The 24368-nt window shown below is 54.1% G+C and overlaps 1 protein-coding gene across 1 annotated transcript; it reads left to right on the top strand.

Moving 5' to 3' along the window:
- Window positions 1-7678: 7678 nt before the first annotated feature.
- On the top strand, window positions 7679-11042 carry ZIC2 (Zic family member 2; the record flags this gene model as incomplete). Its single annotated transcript, XM_080363432.1, has 3 exons — window positions 7679-8681; window positions 10432-10595; window positions 10779-11042. 3 exons carry the CDS (start codon window positions 7679-7681, stop codon window positions 11040-11042), a joined length of 1431 nt encoding a protein of 476 aa, XP_080219558.1.
- Window positions 11043-24368: the final 13326 nt, after the last annotated feature.

Below are 24368 nucleotides of genomic sequence, written 5' to 3'. Positions count from 1 at the left end.
GGGGGATGCCAGCGAACACCCCTCCACACACACCTCCTGGCCCTCCCCGACCACCTAATCCCCTTGACCAAAGCACATCTGCGTATCCTCGCCTCTGCCCTTTGCCGAGCCACGTTCAAAGGAAGCCCCGTGCTGGTTCGGCATTTCCTGGGCCAGGCTCCAACTCTCCCCTCCTCCCTCCCCTCGCTACTCACGTGAGGAAAACTCGCAGGATTTGGCCCGCTGCTTGCTAAAACTGGGGTAGGGACTGTAGAGCAGGAGCCGGCCCCGCGGGGAGTCCCGGCTTCCTCCCCCGCAAGGAGGACCGAGAGCCGCCTGTGTCCCCCCGCCTCCCAGGAGCCGAGCCGATGCTCCAGGCTCGCTTGGCTGTGGTGGGGGTGTCAGTGATGCTACTAGGCAAGGAACGAGAATAAATAATCCTCGGGTTTTAAAAGGGGCTGCTCGATGGTTTTATTGCACAGTAAAAACTTCTCCTCGCAAACTAGCCTATACATGCATTTATATACGTACCTTTTATATACTTGCATATAAACAGTGTTCCCCGCGCTCCCCAAATTCCGGGCAGGTTTCTGGACCGATGTCGCTACATGTAATGGTTTGATGGGGGATGCTGTGGAGGTGAACGACAGCATCGAGGCTACACGGTACCTTGCGCACGCCTCCTCGTCCCGCTCTTGTTAAACGCAGCGTGATACGTATCTGTCATCGATTTAATATGTCTTAATTCAAATATATCCCCTCGATCAATTTCTTTTTATGAGGGGCTATAAAACAAAGAAAATATTTTATAGCTGGGTAATAGGCAACTGACCTGAGACTGTGGGGAGGGAGGGTTTGGCCGAGACTCACGTGGAAATTCGCCCACTTTTAGGACGCCGGGAAGTGAAGGTGACTGCCCGGGCTGGGTTTCTTTTTGAACGGTGCCAGCTCCAAGAGAGGCGCGAAGATTTTAGAACTCATTAGCTCATCGACGCCAGCTCAGGCTCAGGCTGCCGCAGCGCTGGGGGGCTGCGACGGAGGGAGGCGGGTGGTGCCTCTCCCCCCCGCCCCAAACCACCAGCATCGCCCGTCGGGGGTCGGCCCCGCGCCCCGCTCCTGCGGCGGAGCCGGCTGCAGAGCCCTCCCGCCGTGCCCCGCTGGCCGGCAAACGCTCCAAGGGACACCGGGGGAGGCGGGGTAGAAGCCTGGAAGCCCTCAGATATATTTCATAAATGTTCCTTCAGAAACCGAGCTCGGGCTATCGGCTTTAGGGGATGTTTTTAGCTGTAGAATGTTGTGCATTATGTAAATGTATGCTAATGATCATGAACACCATTTGCAAACAATGGTTTTTAATGTACGTCTTATTGATAGTTAGGGAGCGGAGAGCAATATTTTATAAGGTGTAAAACATTCTTCTGGGGAACCATTAGAAAGTGAGCGCTGTTACCGTTTTCCTCTGCAACACCTCCGGATTTCCCCAAATCTGCTGAAATAGCTCACCAGCCGCCCGACCCGTCGCGGGTGGCTTTCGTCGCTCGTGGGGCTGATTTGCTTCGTGGGGGAGCCTGTGGCGCGGTTCCCTCCACAGCCACGCGTGACCGGCGCTGGGTTCTGCCAGCAGCGGGCGGAGTGCCCCGAGTCACATCCCCGCGATCGCCGAAACGGGCGGGGAGTAACCCCGGTATATCCGTCGCCGTCCCGGCAGGGGAATAGCACGGAGGCACCGGGATCCCGGGCGGGAGAGTGTGGGGGTTCATGGCTGCCCAGGGGCACGAAAGGGAGAGCAGCGATTTGATGGCGAGGCTTCCCTCCTCTCTAGAGGGGATCAGGGCATGGATTATTTTATACCTTTAAAAATAAACGTCTGTTGAGCTAAATAAACGCCCACTTCTCGTCGCCTCATGCACCCCAAGCTGGAGCCCGAGGGTCGGGACACGGCTCCGTGAGGGTGCAGGCACCATGCCCACCGTCGGGGCTGCCGAGACCAGGACCCGCTGCACATTTGGGACGAGGACTAACGGGCAAAAGTTTCGGAGCTGTGATTTTCAGAGCGCGTCTCGCCAGGGAAAGAGGGCTCCATCCCCGCACCTTCCCTTCAGGGATTTGCTCAAATATGGACAAAACAAGGACAAAATTTTCCATCCTTCCATCCCTGTATAGATATATATGTATATGTATATGTATAGAGGGAGAGGAAGAGACGAAGAGATAAAGAGAGAGGCAGTCTCAGGAAACCCAGGCCAAATTTTGCTCTGCTCTCTCTCCCCCCTTCTCCTCTCTCTGTAGCTGAACGTCACCGTTGGAAGAAGCTGTTGAGATAAATCAAATAGTGACACTTTGACGGCTTTACTTGTATAAGTAATATGGTTACCATATGGCATTGTTATTTATGAATGACAGCATAAATTGTATTACAAAGTCCATCGCGCTTTATTGGGAAGCTTCTTTCCTGCCTCTAACATTTAGATGGGCATCGCCAGACTTAAAAAGATGCATCTAATAAAACTCGGCGGTGCTGCAGATGACCCCATTTTGGGGGCGTTGCGCCGGGTCTGCGCCGGCTGCGGAGTGAGGCGCGCAAAGTACGCGGCGTTGCGCGTCCCTCAGCCGCAGCTGGGCAGGGTAGAAGCACCTCCTGCTGCTCGGCCGAGGTTCCCGTCCTGGAAACGGCCGCTACGCTGCTCCTCGCCCCCTCCACCCCACGGCATCACCGCCGAGAGGGGGATTTTATACGGAAACTTATTTTATATATATGTAAGTGTAACTGAGAGGACAATAAATATTAATGGCACGAAAGCGAGGTGCTCCTTCCTGCTGCCCCCGCCCTGCCTAGTGGTTAAAAAAAAAAAAAAAAAAAAAGCATTTAAAAGTTACAGCTTTGGCTGAGATTTTCATTATTTCCCCTTTTTCTTTTACATTACACTGCCGGTAGAGCCTGACAAAGAACTTTTGTCCTGAAGTGTGTTTTACAGAGGGAGGCTACACCACAACACATGTGGTCTTCACGGGTCATAGGTCGAACGGCCTAGAAGTGCCTCGGATCGGCACCATCAAAGGTAACCTGCAACTTAATATCCTGTTGATGAGCTTGTTGAATTTATGAGTGTCTGTGATACAGACAACGGTGCAAGTGATTCCGCTCAATTGGCCTCTTCTTCCTCGGCTACGGACCGGCTGCACACCCCCACCCCGCACCTCGTCCAGTTACTCCGGAGAGAACCAAAGCCTGGATTTAGGGGGGAAAGAACCCTTTTTCCTCCCCGGCCGGCCTTTACGCCTCTCCTTCCCCGGCCAGGCTGCCGCCAGCCGCAGCCTCCCGCCGACAGAGCCCCCGGCCCCGCCGCAGCCTGCGCCCCTGCCGCGGCAGCCTTGTCTGCCCGGGGAAGGGAGGCGGGATGCGGAGCAGACTCCCCATCATCCCCGACCTGGGAGCGGTGACACCTCCCGGGTCTAGAAGGCAAGGGCGACATTTGCAGTCCAGGGGAAACAAGAAATTTATCTCGTTCGTCCCTACATCTCCCCACAGCTCCCTCCGCATCAGCAGCCGGCAAGAATTAAGAGCAGAGCAGTTTTAAAGAAAATTTCGGAAAACTTACGAAGAGGGGAGTGCTTTCCTGGGAAGGCTGACTCCTTTGCTTAGCAGGTCTGGCACCTCCAGAAACCTGTTGAAAAACTTCTTTCAATAAACCAGTTTAGCACCGACTTTGGGTGACCACTTGCTTTCCTCCCTCGAAAGCTGTCGTGAACCGAAGGCTGCGTTTCTGGCGGTGGCCCGGCAAGCGAGTGCGGGGCTGGCTGCTCCTCTGCCCTCCCTCCCTCTCTCGCTCCCTTCCCTTGTTACCCTGTGACACGGGGGAAAGGGGGTTTTGCGGTTCTGAGAGAAATAAAGCGCTTCTTAGGAGGGACGGCGACGTGACTTTGAACTTGGATCAGCTCCTCTGTTTCCTGCAGAGAGAGTAGGGCTGGAGCTCTGAAAGAATAGCAGAGCGCGGCCGGCCCGCGGGGGCTCCGGCTGGAATTCACCGCGTCCCCCCCTCAAAGCGCCCCGGTGCCGGCGCCGCTGAGCGGGCAGAGCGCGGGGCGAGGGGAGGGGAGGCAGGGCAGGGAAAAGAGGAAAAGAAGGAAAGGAACGAAAAGGAAAGAAGAGGGGAAAAAAATAAAAGAGGAGAGAGAAAGGCAACAAAAGAGAAAAAAAGAAAGGACAAAAAAGAAGGAAAGAAAAAAGAAAGGAATAAAGAAAGTGGAGAAAGGGATAAGAGAGGAAGGAAAAGAAAGAAATGAAAGAGTGGAATGAGAGAAAGGAGGGAAAGGGGGAAGGGAGGAAAGGAGGGAGGGAAGGAAGAAGAAAGGAAGAGGGAGAGGAAGGAAACAGAAAAGGAATACAAAGGAAGAAAAAGGATGAAAGGGGATGCAAAGGGAAGCAAGGTGAAGAGAGAAAGAGAGAAGAAAAGAGGAGAAGGAAAGGAAAGGAAAGGAAAGGAAAGGAAAGGAAAGGAAAGGAAAGGAAAGGAAAGGAAAGGAAAGGAAAGGAAAGGAAAGGAAAGGAAAGGAAAGGAAAGGAAAGGAGAAAGAGGTGAAAATCCAGAAAGTGCGTATTTGTATGAACATCCATCCTGTGGCTGTTTTGTTTTTTTTTTTTTTCAAAACAGTATTTTTAACTGAATTTTTTCCTGGACATTTTGATTCCCTTTCTAATCTCAGATGTAGTAATTTATTTGAAATTATTTTTAAAAATAAATAAAACTATATTCAAGTGTCTAGGTGTCCGTATGGGTTTTTTGTCACTGATCTGGAGGTAGAGGATGCAGAAGACCAAGCCTTCCTCTCCAACTTGTGCTCTCGAAATCCCCAGCAGCGGTGGAGGACACTTCCCAGACCTCCGCCTCGGAAACCTTTCAGGGAAGGAAAACAGAATTTCTTCGCGGTCTGTCCCTGGGAGCCTGGGGGGTCAGGACAAGGACAGCATATGCTACCAAGCTGCAGCCTGGGAAGGCAATATCTCGGGAGCAGACACTCCTGCCTGCAAAGACAGGACCGAGTGACGCCGTGGTGAAGAGGAAAGGGCTGTTGGTATCAGAGGTGCAGCTCTGCATTAATATTCAGGCTAACTTCTAATGTCCATTTCGGATTTCTAATCCTTCTAGGAATCTCACCTCTTCCCAAATTAAATCTCCACCTTGTTGAAAGAGTTATGTTTGATATTGACACATTTCAGCTACTTTCGACAGGCTAATATTTTAACTATTTAGTGACAGCGATGGGTAAACCTTATTTCAACAACCCTAGCTGGTGGACAACGTTACTCCTTCCTTCCTTCCTTCCTTCCTTCCTTCCTTCCTTCCTTCCTTCCTTCCTTCCTTCCTTCCTTCCTTCCTTCCTTCCTTCCTTCCTTCCTCTATATCTATCTATCTATCTATCTATCTATCTATCTATCTATCTATCTATCGCTGTAAAAACCCTGCTCAGACAATGGGTCCAGGTACCTTATGGGGGATATAATGCTGTGAGGAGTCCCAGGAATGTCACAGGGAGAATTTCAAAAAGCCCCACCAGACTGCACAAACCTCTATATTTTGGGTTGCTTCTCGACCAAGCACAGAGCCGATGGGGTTCGACACGCAAGGTTAAGTGCAGGACGGTTAAGACGACAATGCTATGTCGGTTTTCAATTTTTACAAAGCCTTATTTATTGGTGAGCTGCTGGCCTCGAGATGATTATTTTTCAGCCACTACAAAACAAACCGAAGCAGGGGCCAGACACGTATTTACTGGAGGGGGAGGGGAAGGGGACTTGTTTGCTCTGTGTGTGTGCGGGTGTGGGTGTGTGTGCTGGCTGTATGCTTTTTTATTCCTGTCATGTAAGAATCCGGTTCCTAAATAACAATGGCAGAGTGGGTTTTGGGGTTTGTGGTTTGCGGGTTTTTTTCGGTTTTGGTTTTGTTTATTTTTCAAGAGGAAAGACAAGGAAAACTCCAAAAGCGTCTACTCTCGGATGCACATTCACAGCATATGCAGATCTACTCTTCTGCTCCCGCACAAGTGGTTTAAAAGCCCAAACAACCAGGGCGACCGTGTGTTCTTTTTTTAAATTTTTTTTTTTCTTCTCGCAGCCGCGGTCGCCCCGCCAACGCGACTTTTATTTGATTCCCCCCTTGCTCCCTTTATCGATCATGAGTTTAATTTGCTTTAGCCGAAAAGGGGGAAGGGGTTGCAGGATGGGCGAGTTCCTCCCTCCCTCAGCTACCACCTAAAAAAAAAAAAAAGGCAGCCTCCCCTAACCCCTTGACTATCTTTTAAGCCACTCGCTTTGTTTGTTTGCCTCCCGAGGCAGGATCGCATGGCCAAGAGCACATCGATATTTTCCGTGCGTGTGGCACGCCGCGCCTCTCCCCCCGCCACGCCACCCCTTCCCCTTCCCCTCGCCGCGGGGGAGGCGGGGGGAGCCCCCCCCCAAAAAAAAAAAACAAACAAGAAGCCGCCGGTGGTGCCTGGCTGAAGACGGCCACCGGCGCCGAACGGGGCCGGGACCGTGCCGTGCGGCGGCGAGCGGGGACCGGGCGGCCGCGGGGCGAGCGGCGGCGGCGCAGCGGGGCGTGGGGCGGGCAGGGCGCGGGGCGGCCGCGCCGCCATTAGCCGGTGGCCGGGGACGCCCGGATGGACGGGGCGGCTTGGGCCAATGAGCGGGCGCCGGGAGAGCGGCCGGGCGGCGGGTAAAGGCGGTGTTGGGAGAGGAGCCGCCAGTGCTAGCGGGGGGAGAGGGAGAGAGGCCGGGGGAGGGAGGGAAGAAAAAGAGGGGGAGTGAGGGGCGGGGGGAAAAATAAAAAGCCGCCGCCTCAGCAGCGCCCACCGAAATAAACAGAGGAGCGAGAGGTAGCGGAGGCGCGGGAGGAGCTGGGCTGCAACTCCGCCGCCCCAGCAGCTCCGCTCTGGCCCCGGTGCTCCGCGGCCCCTTCCCGCCCCCCTCTTCTCCTCCCCACCCCCACCGCCGCCCTTATTGTTTTTAATCCGCCTCTGGCACCCCCCGTCTTCCCCACCTCCCCTCCCCACGCCCCTCCGCGGCGGCGCGGGGCACCCCCCGGGTCCCTTCGCTCCGTGGGAACCCGCGGCTGCAAGTTTTTCTCCGCGAGAGACAGCGCTAATGCCCGGCGGAGGATAAAACGAAAGAAGGAGCCCGGGGGCGGCGGGGGGCCCGAAGCGGCGGTGAGGGCCGCGGCCCACGCGGGGAGCAGAGCGGAGCCGGGCGGGCGGGGGTCTGCGGCGCTGACATCCCGGTGGTGGCTGAGGGGGGGCGGCGGCGTGTGTGTGAGTGTGTGTGTGCGTGTGTGTGTGCGTGCGTGTGTGCCGCAGGGAACGGAGAGGCGAGCCTTGCCCCCCCCCCCCCCGTCCCCAGTTCTGTCCCTCCCCTGCTCCCCCTCCCCTCCCCTGCCCGCCCCCGTCTCAGCTCCTTTAATACACTTTGGTTCTCCGCTCGCCTTTGGACTCTGCTCTGCCTGGCTCCGGATACGGCTCCGGCGGCGGCGGCAGCGGCGGCAGCGGGCCGGTGTGGGCGCAGGCGGCAGCGGCGGAGGCGGGGTACGCGGCGGCTGCCGGGGGGAAGCGGCGCGGAGCGGCGGCGGCCCCGCGCCCGGCCGGGCGGGCGGCGGCAGCCCGGCGGCGGTAGCGGGGCGGCGGCGACGGCCCCGGAGCGGCGCGGACCATGCTGCTGGACGCCGGCCCGCAGTTTCCAGCCCTCGGCGTGGGCACCTTCGCCCGGCACCACCACTCGGCCGCGGCGGAGATGCAGGACCGGGAGCTGAGCCTGGCGGCGCAGAACAGCTTCGTGGACTCGGCGGCGGCGCACATGGGCGCCTTCAAGCTCAACGCCGGGGCCCACGACCTCTCCCCCGGGCAGAGCTCGGCGTTCACCTCGCAGGCACCCGGCTACCCCGCCGCCGCCCTGGGGCCCCACGCAGCCCACGTCGGCTCCTACTCCGGGGCGCCCTTCAACTCCACCCGGGACTTCTTGTTTCGCAGCCGCGGCTTCGGGGACTCGTCGCCGGCCGGCGGGCAGCACGGCATCTTCGGCCCTGCGGCCGGCAGCCTGCATCACCCGCACACGGACGCTCAGAGCCACCTTCTCTTCCCGGGCATCCACGACCAGCACGGCCCCCACGCCTCCCAAAACGTCCTCAACGGACAGATGCGCTTGGGCTTGCCGGGGGAGGTGTTCGCCCGGTCGGATCAGTACCGCCAGGTCTCCAGCCCCAGGACTGACCCTTACTCGGCGGCTCAGCTGCACAACCAGTACGGCCCCATGAATATGAATATGGGCATGAACATGGCAGCCCACCACCACCACCACCCAGGTGCCTTTTTCCGCTACATGCGGCAGCAGTGCATCAAGCAAGAGCTCATCTGCAAGTGGATCGACCCCGAGCAGCTGAACAACCCCAAAAAAAGTTGCAATAAAACTTTCAGCACCATGCATGAGTTGGTCACCCACGTCTCGGTGGAACACGTTGGGGGACCCGAGCAGAGCAACCATGTCTGCTACTGGGAGGAGTGTCCCCGGGAAGGCAAGCCCTTCAAAGCGAAATACAAACTGGTCAATCATATCCGAGTGCACACGGGCGAGAAACCCTTCCCCTGCCCCTTCCCTGGCTGCGGAAAAGTTTTCGCCAGATCAGAAAACCTCAAAATTCACAAAAGGACGCACACAGGTAATTCGGGTTTCTTTTGGCAGATTATCCCCCTCTGCCCGTGCCTATATTTGTATATGTAAACAGATAGAGACTCAGACAGAGAGACGTAAAATTATTAGAGTTATAAAATAAGGATCCCGTTTGATATTTTTTCCCTCTCCATCACACGGCTGCGTTTGCTTAGGTTTTCTTCCCCACAAGCATTCCCCCCCGCCCCCTTCCCAGATTTCGAAAGGATATTTACTGTTTTCTTTAATTTGCGAGTGAATCATGTAGATTCTTGCCGAGGTTCGGCTGGTCTTTCTGCAGAAACACAAAATACAGCGCGAACTAAATTCTGTAGTCCCGCGGAAAAAACGGACAGACGTGTGTGTGTGTGTGTGTGTATATACATTTAACGTCTTATACATTTGCAATGCGCTAGGTATTGGCATGTAACTTCAGCGCTTGTAAGCATGGCTTTCATGTATGGATACTACGAGAGATAAACTACACAAATGTGTGCCAGACCCGTCATTAGTCAAAAATCCCGTTGGAAGTGGCAAAACGTCTCTTTCTGGGAATGCTTTCCATTAAATTTAAATGGTGTGAGCAAGGCAATAAAATTTTCTCATTTAAAAAAAAAAAAGTGTTTTTAAAGTCTCACTCGAGGTGATTTAAGGTGCTTTTGCAACAGCTTATTAAATTATGTAATAGGGAGCAGAGGATTTGAGGCTAAGAAACTTCCACCTAAATCAGGTAGAAGAGGGTCGAAGGAGCCCAGGCTTATCCCGATGGAAAATCGCCTGAGCCGAAGGGTAACAAAAATAACGCATCCTCCCGCCTCATCTATTATTCATTTACTACTCCTGCTGGCTCGTACCGTGCCAGACTATTTCATAAAAGACAGCCAAATATTTTAGCGACTTCCACTCCAAATATTTACCCGGAGAAAGGCTAAAAATCTCGAGGCCTATTGTTTTCTCAAGTGCTAAGCCCGATGCGAGGTGCGAGACGAGCTTTAACAAGGTTTAAAATTTGAGAAATGTATTTGCATGAGATGCCCGAATTGAAGTCATTGTGTCTGAGCGGATGTCTTTAAGAAACAATTTAGGTGCTAATGGAATTTAATGTTAAATGCTTCCCCCTCCAAAGGCGGGGGGATGTGGAGTTCTCACCTCCAAATTACTCTCCGGCATTTGGAGTCCTGGCAGCCGGGCAAGAGGAATCCATATGAAAATTAAATGAAGTATTTTACAGACGTTTAGTTTTCCCAGCGGATGTGCATTTATCTCGAATATCCATACACGAAACAATCTGCCCGTCCTTAAATCTCTCGGTAATGGTTTCCAGTTTAACAGGATAGCGGATTTGGTACCGAGGCGAAACGGCTCGATGCTTTTTTTTTTTTTTTTTAATTTTTGTTTTTATTTTTTTTTAATCGCCTTTCTTCTTCAATCTCTTTCGGGACCGGCTGTGTGTCGGCACCCGTCGAAATAAACCAGGCAGGATGTCGGCCCGGGGGTGCCAGAGGCGGGTTGGTAGGAAAATCAGGCGGGGGACAGGCACCGTCTCGCTGCAGGACAACGCAGGCACGGCGCGGCCCTTCACCGTCGCCGTGCCGGGGCACAATCGGCCTCTTGCTTTGCGAAGCTGTTGAACAAAGTGTCTGGGAGTGGGGGGCCCAGAGAGGAGCGGGGAAAGGTGGGGAAAGCCCGAGGGAGCCAGGCGAAGGGCTGCGCAGGCTTTGCGCGGGGGCGGCCGCGCTCACCCCGCCGCTCTCTTGCAGGGGAGAAGCCCTTCCAGTGCGAGTTTGAAGGCTGTGACAGGCGCTTCGCCAACAGCAGCGACCGCAAGAAGCACATGCACGTCCACACTTCGGACAAGCCCTACCTGTGCAAGATGTGCGACAAGTCCTACACCCACCCCAGCTCCCTTCGGAAGCACATGAAGGTACCCGGCCCCGCAAACGGCGGCGGGAGGCGGGAGGGCGGCCGCCCTGCACCGGGCGCCCCGTCGGGGCGGCGGGCGGCGGGAGCAGGGCCCGGGGGCGGCGGGCCGGGCCGGCGGCGGGGGGCGCGCCCAGGGGACCTCCCCGTCCCCCCTCCACCCGGCCGTGTTGCCTTTGCCCCCCAGGTGCACGAGTCATCCCCGCAAGGCTCCGAGTCCTCCCCGGCCGCCAGCTCCGGCTACGAGTCCTCCACCCCCCCGGGGCTGGTGTCCCCCAGCGCCGAGTCGCAGAGCACCAGCAACCTCTCCCCGGCGGCGGCGGCGGCGGCGGCGGCAGCGGCGGCGGCCGTGTCCGCCGTGCACCGGGGCGGAGGCGGCGGCAGCAGCGGTGGCGGTGGCGGCGGCGGCCACAGTGGCCTCTCCTCCAACTTCAACGAGTGGTACGTGTAGGGCCCCGCCGGACTGCTCTGCACGGCCCCGCCGCACCCTTCCCGTCCCGGCAGCGGCAGCGGCGGCGGGCAGGAGGGAGCGAGCCTGCCGGAGACGCACCGGGAGATGCCGCCACACCCGCCGGCAGCGAAATGACGGCCGAGCAGGATGGGGACGGGAGGCGTTTATCTCCCCACACCCCTCCTGCCTTCGGGTCTTTTTTTTGTTGGATTTTTCTTATTTTCTTTATGAAAACATGTTGAACCAGAAAAAAACACAAAACAAACGTGCTGAACAACATGAGAGAATGAGTACATAAATAGAGGAATGGAAAGGGGAGAGAGAGAGGGGAAAATAACCACAAACGCCACCAACACACCACCCAGCAAAAAGCTTCTCAAGCCGGCGGAAAGAAACTCTCCTTCTGGAGCCTCCAGACAAAAGATCAGAGACACGAACTCCTCCGGCCCCTGCGCCTCCCCGCCCGGAGCAGCCAGCGCCCTCCCGCCCCACGAACTGTGTACATAGCGGCCCTCTCCTTCCTCAGGCGAGGTGGGGAACGAAGTTTTCCTGGATTCTTGGTGTATAGAAGTTCGTCCAGTTTGTAAACCGAGGATTGGTCCCCTTGTTCTTCTATTTTTTTTTTTTTTCTAATTTTTTTTCGGTCGTCTTTCTTTTTCCCTCTTCCTCCCTCCCCGAGAAACGGATGGACATCTTTTATTTTCTCCCTCTCCCCCTCCCCATCTTTCTCTCTCCTCCTTTTTTAGTTCACTCCTTTAAAAAAAGTAACGTGGAAGAAAAAATGGTTTCTTTTGTAATTGTGATATCTTGAATATTGTGTTCCTTTTTAAGAGGCAACTTGATTGTAAACTGCATTTCAACTATAGACTGGGGAAGAAATACCGTGCCAAAGTCTCCATTCTGTTACTCACAGACACACACACGAACAACAACGCTTGTGAATGTATTTTTTCTGTTAGCTGGGTTTACATGTGATGTTTTAGTGCTTTTGCAAGTTCAATTTGTTAGTTCCTGTTCGGAAGATTGTGAGGAAAAATAAACGTCGTGCCGTTAGCTTTTCCGTAATAACACCCTTCCTCCTGTAAATACCTGTTACCATATTTATCCATTTGTAATTAAATTATGGTATTAACTTGCTACAGAGGAAACAGTATTTATAAAGAATGTTTCTTAACTATAAATATGTACAATTGTGAGCATAAACTGTTTCAGATTTTTTATTTGAAGGTTTAAGTGGTTTCATCATTTCTTGTGATATGTTTTGAGAGTAATGCATACAGAAATATAATAAAACGTGTTGAAACTGCACGAAGCTGTTCACTTTTTATGCCAAGGGCTCTTTGAAACCTGCGTTTGCGCATGCGAGGGGCTGAGTGGCGGCTGCAAAACAAATGCTTTTAAAAAATACTCCGGTTCCTGGAACATGAGGAACATTCCACCTGGGCTTCTCTTCCAGAAAATAAAATTAAAAAAAATTTAAAAAAATATTGGGAAGCCTCCGGGCAAAAGAAAAAGGGGAGGGTGGAATGAGAGTTTGCATCTTCCTCAACTGACTTGCAAGGCAGGATCTCCTTTAGGGAGACCTTTACACGGCAAGATTTCAGCTCCCTTCGCCTTCTGCCTTTCTTGGGCTTACGCTTCTTTACGCGTTGCGTGTGTGGCTGGGAAGCTCGTTGCTCCACAGGGTGACAAAGTGGGGCGCTTCGGGACGAAGGGGTCGGAGCAGCGGCTAGGCGCTGGGCTCTGCGCAGGGCTACTTTGAGCCATAAATCCCGGCCTTCTGAGCCTTCCCGTGTTCTTGGTAAGCCTCCATCCGGCCCTGGAAAGGATAAAGTGGCGATGGCAGAGAGCTCACATTTATTTTCAGGATTTTTTCTCTCTCTCTTCTTTTTTTTTTTTTTTTTTCCTCCCCTTTTCTTTCATAGTCCAGGGAGCGATTTAGGTTGTCAGATGTGTTCAGCGAGGGACCGCCGGCGATGCCTTTCTCGGGGTGTTGTCCCAGCGCTGCGCTCCGCGGGTGTTGTCGGGACCCGGCCGGCGGAGCCGCCCGGTTGGGGCCGGCAAGCAGCGGATTTCCGAACACAGCCCGCTGCACCGGGACACCCAAGACGAGTGTGACAGCAGCCGGGAAATCGTGGAAAAAGCTCGGCCTTGCCAAACCACCGAAATATGCCCTGTGAAGAGGCAGCTGTTTGAGCCGGGCTCCGAGCGCCCTGCGGTGGCTGCGCTGCCTTCAGCGGCAGCTTGTGCAGGCACGGAGAGACCTTTGCTCCTCACACCCGGCCGACACCATCGCCACCCCCCCGGCCTGTCGTCAGTTCGGGTTTTTCGGGCTTTGCCCCCCGTTTTCAAGTAGCAATAGAGGTGTTCCGAGCGGCCGCGAGGGAGATAGGTGGGAGATGGGGATACGCTGGGCCCTCCTCGCTTCTGGGGTGAGGTGGGGGTTATCTACACCCTGGGGGCGGGAGGGAAGGACTCCCCCGTCCCGTCGCTGCCAACGAAGTTTAGATACGGAGCGGAGACGGAGCTTCCGCTGCGGCCGCGCACCTACCTGTGCGGCCGTCTCCGCGCACACGGCAGGCTCCCCGGGTAATCAAACGGCTATTAAAACCTAATTTATGTTCGGTAATAATATTACGCCAAAAATATTTATTAAAATCATTGGCATATGCCTCCTGCCCCTTGGAGATATCCGTGGGAAACGCAGCCGAGCTGCGAGGGTCCCTCTTTGTCCTGCCGGCATCCTCGCAGCCGAAAAACCAAGAGGGCGTCCCGCTTCAGAGCCCCTGCCAGACACCAGCTGCCCAAAATCCCCTCTCAGGCCCGTGGGAGGAAGGGCAGCGCTGCCCTAAGGCAGAGAACCACTCTCCGGGTCCCCTCGCCGGCTCTGCCCTGGCCGACGAGAAGCACCCCGAGGCTGGGCTCCCCCTTCTCCGTCCCGTTGAAGCCGTTCTGGCTTTCGGGGAGCCTCAGAGGTTCCCTCTCTCCGACTCTCATGTAGGTGCTAACACCGATGGTGGAGATGCGCAGGGCAGGTGTCCCCTTTCCGCCCAAAGCTCAGGCCGTGTGACGGCAGGGCAGTCTCGCTCTCTCCGGGCAAGGATGTCGCTCCTCTGAAAGGCCTGGGGAAGGGGCCAGGCGGCCGTGGCCGTGAGCAAGTCCCCTCTTGCCTGTCCTCCCTGGGCTGGCCCTGAACTTGACCCTGCCTTTGGTGCAACCAGACAGCAGCCCCACTCTGTCCGCCTCCCCCGGGCCCTGACCCCGGCCTGGCCCTGCCACGCTTAAGGGAGAGCGGTAATTCACCGGGTACAGCGGTTGGGTTTTTTTGGGGGGAGGAGGGCAGCCAAGACCCGCCTCACAGCCCTGTGCGCGGGTGGCCTGGGCTCAGGGACCCCTGGCCCTGGAATCTTCCTCTGCGCCCCTTCTGCCTGCTCTCCTTCCTCCACCTCATCCCCTTCACCCCAATTTCGGCCCCCGCCCCCCCCCCCCCCCCCATCTGTCTCCCTTTGTCTCCCATACCGAGCCTGAGCTTTCCAAACCTCCCTGCCCCAGCCCTGAAGGCAACCTGGGGACCAACCTGGAGGGACGCCGGGGGTTCCCTCGGCAGCCCTGACCCTCACCCGACCCCTCACTCCCCCAACACCCAGCCGCAGCGGGCGGCATGCCCCGGCCGGTGGCCCTCAAGACCCGACAGCGCTGCCCCGACGGCTCCCGGGTCGCCCAGGCCCCGCGTCCCCCTCCCCCGACGATGGGCAGCGAGGGGCACGGCGCTGTGCCCAGCTGCGGCAGCCCCGCTTGGCCGGCTCTCCTCCCGCGGCGTGTCTCTTCGTAAAAGTAAAAACCAGCGTGGAGTGGTGGTTTTAATTTTTATTATTAGTATTATTATCAATCATAAATTTCTCTCCTAACTCTGCCTGGAGAAAGAAAAGACAGAGTGATTTCCCTGGGAATTGCTCTCCCCTCATGCACTCCTCCCAAGCAAAAAAAATTGAGGGTCCATCCATAAACCAAGTCGTGCTCTGCCCCAGGCATCCTCAATGGGAGACCTAAACGCTCTACCCTACCTTTACCTGCCCCCGGTGCCTATGTCGAATGAAATCCTCTTCTGCACCTGGTTTGGCAGCTCTGGTGTCTTTGTGTTGCAGCCGGTGGTGACAAAAAAAACCCCAAATCCACAGACAAACCAACCTCCCATCAAGCAAACAGAGATGACAGCAGCCCAGACCTAAATAAAATAAAATACGGCAGCACTCGCCCGAACCCGGGCGCGGAGCGGCTGCAGAGCTCGGAGGTGCCGCTGCTGGTACCGGTACCGGCGGGGCTCCGCAGTGGCCAACGGGCTGCCCCTGCCCCGCCAAGCCCCCGCTGCGGGCAGCCGGGGGGCAACAACCGGGCTGCAGCCGCTCCTCTTGGCTCTGGCCAGACCTCCCCAAACCTCTAACTGCCTTTTAAGTTTCCCCTTTGTTTTCAGAAACTCGTACACGTTTCCTGCCCGCTATAAAGACATAACAGGCTCCCCCATACCTCTCCCCAGCCACGCGTGCACGCTAAACGTGCTCCCGGGTACAGTGAGGTACGTATATTTTTTCATCTCCATGCATGGCTGGTGTTTTGTTTTGGTTTATTTATTTATTTATTTATTTAATTTTAATCTCGTGGGTCGCTTTTTCCTCATTTTTTTCCCCCCTTTCTTTTTCCGCGATCCAGACGGCTGGGGCAAGAGCCGCATTTTAGCGGCAGAGCAAGCAAAAACTATGGTCCCACCCTGCAGGGTATGGTATCCCATTCCCTCCCAAACTGCAATTCCTCCCCAGTGCTTTGGGTTTTCTCTCCCTTTTTTTTTTTTTTTTTTCCGGTCAGGCTGGGGGGTTTTTCTGCCTTTAGTACTTGGGGGTAAAGAAAAGAAGAAAAGAGAAGGAGAAAGTAGGACCTTCGCCAGAGGTTTCATGTCTTTATTCAATAATACTTCAAAGTGGCTGCCCTACTGCTGTCCCGAGGAGAGGAAGCGCGGCACTAAACGAACCGCCGATCCCACTTCCTCGCAGGGCAGGAAACACGAGCAGGTTGCCCCGCGACCCTCGCCCGTGGCCCCAATCGCTTTCCAATGACACCCACAGGGGGAAACGGCAGGGCCGAGCGGTGGGACCCGGCGCGGAGCGATCGCGTCTCCGTCGGCCCCCACGACGCGCCGCCGCCCCACGCGCGGGAGCCAGCTGTTGCGTCCCGGAGGGAGAAGGACGCGCTTTTGGTGTTAAAAAGAATATAATCGGCAACAGGAGCGGGAGGGGGGTGGTGGGGGCGGGCACGAAGTAACTCAAGCGCCAGAAAGTGATGGAGCGGGTGTTTTACACGCGCGACGCCGCTCCTCGCAGAGGGCTGGAGGCGGCCGTGGTGTCCGCGGGGGTCTTGGGGTGCCCAGCCCGGGGCAGGCGGAGTTGGCTGCCGCGGGATGGGGCTGTCCCGGCACCGCACCGGGGAGCTCCGCCGACCGCTGGTGTCGTGGGAACGTCGCGCTGCCGCAGGTCCGTGGGTGACCGCGGTGTCCCATGGGCCCCGGGGCAGTGTCCCGGCCTGGCCCGGAGAAGCGGTGGAGTTCGACCCGACCCGCTGCCCGGGGAGCGAGGTTGGCCACGGAGCCCCTGCAGGAAACGGGGTCTGTGCGTGTGTGTGCGCGCCCGTGTACGTGGGTTTGGTCTGGATGTCGATATTAAGCAGTTTGCGGCGGGGGGGAAAAAAAAAAAAAAAGCAATTTTACTTCCAACTTTTTTTTTTTTTTTTTCTTTTTTTTCCTCCTTCTTCCTAGAGCACTAATTCCTCTGTGTGGGCAAACAGCCCTTCTCCTTTGATTCTTAGTCACAGCCCCTAGATTAAATCCCGGTTTTAATGAGAGCCGTGGCTGTGGCCGCATTAGGTGATGATAGTTACGAAGACGATCTGACCTGTTTTGATGAAGACGATCTGACCTGTAGGGAGAGAGAGAAAGGTCAGCCACATGCAGTGGCCAGATTTCTGCTCGTTCCCGGCACATGCTGCTACAATATTGATCCGTGGAGAAAGATAAACATAAAAGCTAGATCCTATGTCCTGAATACTAATGAACGTGTCTTTCAGATTTTAGTTGTTGTTGACTTCTTATTTTCACCATAAACATTTGCTGAGCTCTGTAGGGCACTTTCCCCCAGTTTTCTTCTATTTTCTTTTCTTTTATTTTGTCTTGTTTTAATTTGTCTTCTTTTAGTTTGTCTTATTTTATCATATTTAGTTTATTTTTTCCTAATCACTGAATCTCCCTCCCGTTGGAAATCTTTGCAGCAAGTTTACTTTCCCCAGCAGCCAAGGCGCAACCCCCAGAAAGCCACCGCCTGCATCTCGTTTCCATGAGACGGCGCAGCGAAAGCAACCGCTGCTGAAAAAGGGGAAAGCTCTTCTGAAAGGCAATATCTCGACCTGGGATCCACCTTTCGGATTTCTGCTTCATTACTCTCCCCATTCCTTCGCAGCTCAATGCTGCAGATGACACCGAAGTTGTGGGGTTTTTCTCCTCCTCTCCCGGACCGTGCGTCCAAACCAGCGATTAAGCTGGACGAGAGCTCTGTCTTCAAAGCTTCCCCAGTTTCCTAGCTTTTCCCAGGCTAGATACACCTACGGTAGGCAAGGAGAGAGGGAAAAATGCCGTTGCCTCGGGGAGAGAGGCATTGCAGAGGCGCTTTCGCCTTGCCTGTGCAGCGCAGCCTGGCCAGGCAGGCGGAGGAGGCTCTTTTCGGAGAGTTTTTGTTGCGACGGTAAATGGTTAAAGATCACTCGCTGCCCCGACTGCCTCTTGGATTTTTTTTTTTCCTCTCTCTTCGAGATGGTCAAACTTAGCTGTAAAACGGGGAAAGCGGTCAATGAAATAGCTGTGCCTAAACACGCCTTTCAACTTTCTGTTGTTTCGCGGACAACGTAGAGTAAGCACCATCGACTATATAGGGGCAATTAACTATATCAGGCTGACATTTAAGAAAATGAGGGAGATATTAAACTCCTAATTCCCGTCATTACAAATAATTTTCATGAAGGGAACTTCTGAAAGATTTTGTTTTCTCCCTTACACTTTCCAGTCTATTTTTTAACCCCTGGGTGATTTACTACGTAAGTAATTTTAGAGGATACAGTTTACAGCTTGAGTTATTAGACTGAACACCTCTGGCTGACACCACAACACCTTTTTTTTCTGCCTGCAGCTGTGAGTCACAACCCCATTTTCATACCAAACTGCTGCACATTCCTTTACAATATAGACTTCCTTCTTGCGAAGATCAAACACGCTTCAGCCAACGTGTTTATTTTAAAATACAGGAAAATTAAAACTAAACATAGACTTAAAAGAAAAACAAATGCATTATTTCTTTCCCTACTGTCCCTCCTACTAAAATAAAATAAAATTAGGACGGAACGGCGTGGACCACTCCGATAAAATAATGCAGTGACAGAGCCAAAACAGTTGATTTCTACTAGAACAGGAACGGATCCTTCTGTTCGCTGTTATTTATTTATGTATTATTGTGGCTATGTTTTTAATTATATGCGGGAATGTCAGGCCAAGATGCTGTAACTGTAGCCTCCCTTTAACACACTTTTCCTATTTGTTTAATGCTAGGGCTACAAGGCTAGAACAGGCACCATAAGGAAAATTGTTTCAATATTCTGTTTAAGAGCTTATAACAGGGAATCCCGGAATTACAGGAAAACCTGCAGGCCTGCTCCGTGAAGGTGCCCGGCAGGACCAGGCAGATTTCATGCTCCCCGGCAGATTTCGGAGTGTGCAGACGGAGGGATTTGCGGGAGGGAGACATGTCCGGAGTCATTTCTACCCGGGAAAGTGGGATTTTAAAAGCCTCCTTGCTGCTCAGCGGCACAGGCACTGTGATGGTTTTAAATTTTGAGCAGGGTTAAGGTAGATTTAAGCTCTGCTCCTCCCAGTTACCCTGTCTACCCCTCTAGTGACTCGGGTATGAGAGAGTGGCTTCGCTGCAAGTACTTCTTCTATCCTCTGTTCGTTTTGCCCCAGAGGAGGGTATCCGATCGAGCTCGCGTTTCCCATCATCTCCCCACACTCCTCCAGTCTTTCCCCACGTTCTAGGAATGATGAGTTACGCAGGAAGACCGGGACATACCTGCCCGCATTTATTTATCTTTGGTACGCGTACATTCGTAAAAGATTATTTTAGAGAAGAACAAAAAGATAAATAAAAGAAAGAAAAAAACAAAGCAAAGGACCATTCACTTTAGGAAACAGATCAAATAACTCCCCCTGCCTCCCTTTCAAATTATCCCAAATCCTTGCGGCTCCGAAGCGCTGAGCTAAGGAGGCGGCGAGCTCTTTCCGTGCCTCCGCTTGGGTGGAGCAGGACCAGTGCCTGCCAAACGGGTCTCTGGGCACACCCCTTGCCGAGTCAAGGGCTGTCTGACCGCCTGCCGTCGCGGCCCGACGTGCGCCCAAAAGTTAAGGCGAGAGCGGGGGTTCTTCCCCGCTGGAGAGCTCTCCCGTGCCAGCAGGTATCGCCGCTGCCCGAACCCAGTGCCGAGGCATCCCCTGCCTGCCCGCACCTGCCCGAGCGCTGCCCGACGTGCGCACCCGCTGCCCGCCCGTCCCCGTGGCCGTTTCTTGTGCGCTGCCTGCGCTCACCGGCGCACCGCGGGGGCGACAGCGCCTGGACGCGCAGCACCGGGGAGCAGGGATTTCATCAATTTGAACAAGCTACGCTCGCCCAAGGCGGAAGCCTGCGGGTTCCTCTCCGTCTCCAATACTCCCCCTCCAAAAAACGTGCCGAGGTTATAGTTTTAATCTCTTAAATAAAAGCTTGGGACTTGGCAAAGGCAGCGAAGGAATCCGCAGAAGTCCCGTTCTACCGCGGAGGCTGCCGGAGACGCCCGAATGCGCTTCCTAACGCGGTTCCCCTGGTGGGGTATCCCTCGGATCCCGGCGGGAGGCTGGAGAGAGCCCTCCGCCCGCGCCGGGCCAGGGTGAACCTCCCCCCCAAGCCCAGAGGGCAACGCCGCAGCAATCCCCGACAGTACGTGCGTCGTGGGTGCCTAGGGCTCGCTCGGCTTCCTGAGCACGGCGGCCCGCTTGGCTCCATAACTCCCCACCCCTCGATGAGCCCCTTCCCTGGCACCCCGTCGCGGGTCGGACCCTGCACCACCCTCCGCGCTTTCTACACAGCTGCGGCACGGGCGCTCCGAGGAACTTGGGGTGTCTGTTGCAGATGGGCTGTCGGTCTTGGGATGAGGGCCAGATTCGCCTCTGCTCCTGTTTCACCCGGCCCGTGCCTTTCCTTTTATGGGTTTATAACAAACTGGCGTGACACCCCCACGTCTCTCCTTGTCAAAGTGCTTCGTGCGTACAGGTCTGGTAGAGATGTGTTGAGAAACTGCCCGCTCCGTTCGGAGAGCCTGATGCTCAGACACAGCGGCCGACATACGCCGGCTGCCTCAGGAGAACTAGGAACCTAACCCTTCTAGGCGGGGTTTCAACAAAAAGGGGGAGCTGCGACTAACTAAAAGCATCGACAATTCACTGAGAGGAGGGGAACCCGGGTTCAAGTTGTGCTCTTGCAGCTGAAAGGGATTTGACTGGCAAGTCATTCGGGCTGCTCCTGCTCGCCTTGAGGCGTCCTTGCTTCTGCAGTAGTGGAGTGAATGAATGGTAAAAGCCAGAGACGGCTCTTGCCCAGAAACCTGATGAACGCAATTTTGCAGCGGGACGAGGAGCTTATTTTTCTGCCGATTTGTTTCCTCCAAGGAAGCACTGAAAGCGGATCCCGTCGGCAGGTTACGACGGGGATGGGCATCCTGGGGCTTCCAGGCTTTCGTCACCGAGCCCGGAGACACGCAGCCCCGCAGGCGGGGGGCCAGTCCCCTCAGAGTGCCCAGATTTCGCGGCGAGGGGCGCAGGGTGTGCCCTTCTCTCCGCCGTGCCTCCTTCTGCCACAACGGAACCTCTCCCGGCGCGGCCGCCGGTTCCGTCCACTGCTTCTCCCGCGGCGGGGACAGCGGTGTTCTCCCTCCCCACCTTCGCCGTGCAACATGCCGCCCTGAATTTCGCGGACAGGCGAGACGCGGGACTCCCACCCGCAGTGCCACACAGTGATGGATGCCTGAACCCGCTCCTCCTCCGGGACACCGAGGCGCTTCAGGTCGCGTTTCCCTGTGACCGGTATCCCGGCATTTCGGCAAACACCCACCCATGGCGGCCTTTAAACGCCCGTCGCGCTGAGGACGAGCGAGGCTCCCGGGCTTTTGGGGAGGCTGCTCCCGCCGCCGGGATGACCCCGGCAGAGAGGGGCGAAATTCCCGGGGGCTGTCCCAGCGCCAGCTCTGGGGAGGGATACGCGGAGCACACGCACTGTGCCATCACTTTGTGAAATGTGCCTGCCGGGCTCCGGAGCCTCCACGTAACCTTCATCGGTTAATCGCGGCTGCTTGCCCCCTCCAGCTCTCGCAGTCGGAAGAATATGAGCAAGCAGGATTGCAGCTCCCTCCCGGTCCCTGGCACCCCCCAGGGTCCCCTCCGCAATGCTGGGAACTCCTCGGGGCGCATGACTCCCGCCACACCCCCGGGCGGGGTCCCGTACGCGCCGTCGGAAGAACCAGCGGAAAATAAACCCTAGGGAGGTCCCGACGGGGCTCTGCGGGAGCCGCCGCTGTGCCTCCGCCCCACGGGGCTGCGAGGTGGGGTGGGGTCAGTGTTTGCAAACACTGCGCCGAGAAGCAGCACGGATCGGGCAGCGGCGGGGGGTGTCGGACTGGAGATGCCGGGGGCTCAGCTCCGCTCCCCAGGCACGGTCAGGTTGAGAGGCTGGCCCAGTGGCTGGAGCTCGGGACGAGGGAAACCAAAACATTTATAGTGTAACTGTAAAGCAGTAGCTGTTTTTGTCCCGCTATTTATTTTTTTGGGGGAACAGACAACATCACGAGCTCTTCCACACTAGTGCCCTTTAATTTTGCTTTCCACGGCTCATGTTTACCAGGCTTTCTAAAGGCGCTCCCGCAGTCTGCGAGCTCTGCGCAGCCCAGCCCACCCCGCCAGCTCCTGCTCAAGCTTGCCGGCCCTGCCCGACCCGCACGCATTAAAACACCCACGGAAACCCACACAAGTAAATTAAAGAACGATGCTCCACTGCACAAAAGGCACTGTAAATTGTCACGGTAACCTGGTCTTGGAACAGTTACATGGAAGAACCCATTTAGTTTGTTTATACAGTGGCAACGTTTTCTTTCCAGTGAAGTGAGTAACAACCAGAAGGGGCAGAAGAAGAAGTGGAGGTACAAAGAAAGAATTTCAGAGTCAGATTCTTGCTTCCCAGGCAAAGCCAGTCAACAACCACTACCAGCCAAAAGAAATCTTACGTATTTTATTTGCCTTCCACGGAATTTTATATTTAGCACACCTTTTATTGTTCCACTGCGCTTCCAGAAAGTTGTTTGAAAGCTTGAAATCACAGGCTGCAGCGTGAGATTTTGGCAACCTCTCTTCTGCTACAGCTGTAAATGGACATGTAGCCTCCAGCAGAATTCATTCATCCCACCCCTTATGCCAAATAGTAAGTGACTAAATCAGCTGTTGGGCCAGTTCCTTGTGCAGCCAAAATGATCAACTCCCATGTGCAGTCCACTAGAGATATCAACACTTAAGACAGGCTGACACAGAGGTACCAAAAGACCAACCAATTACAATAAGCAATGATTACATCACATACAGCTCATATCAGTTGTGCTATTACCATAGAAGAGCGAAAGCTATGTGAGAGAATGAAACAGTAAAAATTCTGGTTTTAGCTGAAGCTACAGGTTTGAGCACTGAAATGAATGGATATCTTAATCCTTCATCCTAATTTCTACAGGAGATGAAGCAATAGGAGTCATGTAGGGATTGTTGTCTTTAAAATATGCTCCTTTAATATCCTCAAATAATAATCCTTAAATGCATTACTTCTTGCCTTCATGGGGTTTAAGTGGATTTTAAATAATTCCTAGACCTCGCACAGTCCCTCTATGGATAAATACCTTTTATCCTCTGTACCTGCATGTGTTTTGCTAAGCAAGCCTCATGGTGGGGTGTATTTGAAATATCCAGATGGGCAACACCAACGTCTGTGGTACCATCAGGAGCTGCTGAAGAGATAACTGCAGTGTCAAGAGGCTGTGGTGGGGAATGAGTAGCAAGAATGGATGAACTTTAAGAGCAAACAGACTGTTTTAATTCAATATTCCAGAATGGGAAAGATAAATAGAGACACCCCAGCAGAACTGTTTTCAAAGGCTGGTTTCTATGAAATCTCAATAGTGTTATGGGCATATCCCATTTTCTTGAGAATATTTACTTTTCTGTTGGTTATTTGAGAGTCTTTGATGTTTGCTCAGCTGACGCATCCTGATTTCTTGCCCTTTGCTGCTCATAGGCACCTTTTGTCACTGCATGCCTACATGCTTTATATCCAGCCTCCGTATGGATTAGAGTTGTCTCTTGAGCAAGCTTGACAAAATGAAACTTCCAGGTTTATTTCAGCTGATTTGAACTCCTGCCAAAGCAAGGGCCACACTTGGTATCTCAGGGACCAAGTTTTAAAAATCTCACGGGCATAGACCTAGTTAAGAACAGTACACGTAATTGCCATTTATTTCCAGAAGGTATTTCTACATCTTCTTAAGGCTGAATTTTATGAAGACTCACCTCATCAAATTCTAGCCCCAAGCTGTGGTTTGGTTTTACACATGTCTGTGAGGCAGTTTGTCTTTCACATACACACAAAAAAGACCCAATGGTTTAAAATCCAGTATGATTGAATGCTTGATTGTGATGGTTGTGAAAGTGACCTGGAGTTTAGTAGAGAAGTAGACAATCAAGTTGTTTTTTTTTCTTTTCTTTTTCATGATATGTCTTAGTAAAATGCAAATGTTTCTATAAAACAAAGACATTTGATCTCTTTCAGAAATTTGTATAAAATACTGAATTTCATAAAACTAATTCAGCTCCATGCAAGATTGTCCTTTGAGACATATCCTCATTCCAAGTATGTAAAAGAAAAGTAGATTTTAGCTTTCTGTATCAACAAAACTAACAAATTAGTGAACAAATACAAACCTCCAACCTGTTCCTCCAAGTATATGCTGAAACTATACCAAGTACTGTGAGAAGTGGTCCTGCTTGCTAGGTTTGTGGGTATCTTTCAGGAAGGAAGCCAGATACTACTTGGGCATGAAGAGTGACTGGCTTTCTCTCCCCAGGAGGTGGTTTCGTCAGGTCAGGATTAAGGAAAGCAGCAGGATTGTCAATCTAACTTC

This window comes from Nesoenas mayeri, assembly GCF_963082525.1.
Source record: "Nesoenas mayeri genome assembly, chromosome: 1".
Lineage (NCBI taxonomy): Eukaryota > Metazoa > Chordata > Aves > Columbiformes > Columbidae > Nesoenas > Nesoenas mayeri.
The sequence above is the reverse complement of the archived record's forward strand: the minus strand, read 5'-3'. Positions and strand labels throughout refer to the sequence as shown.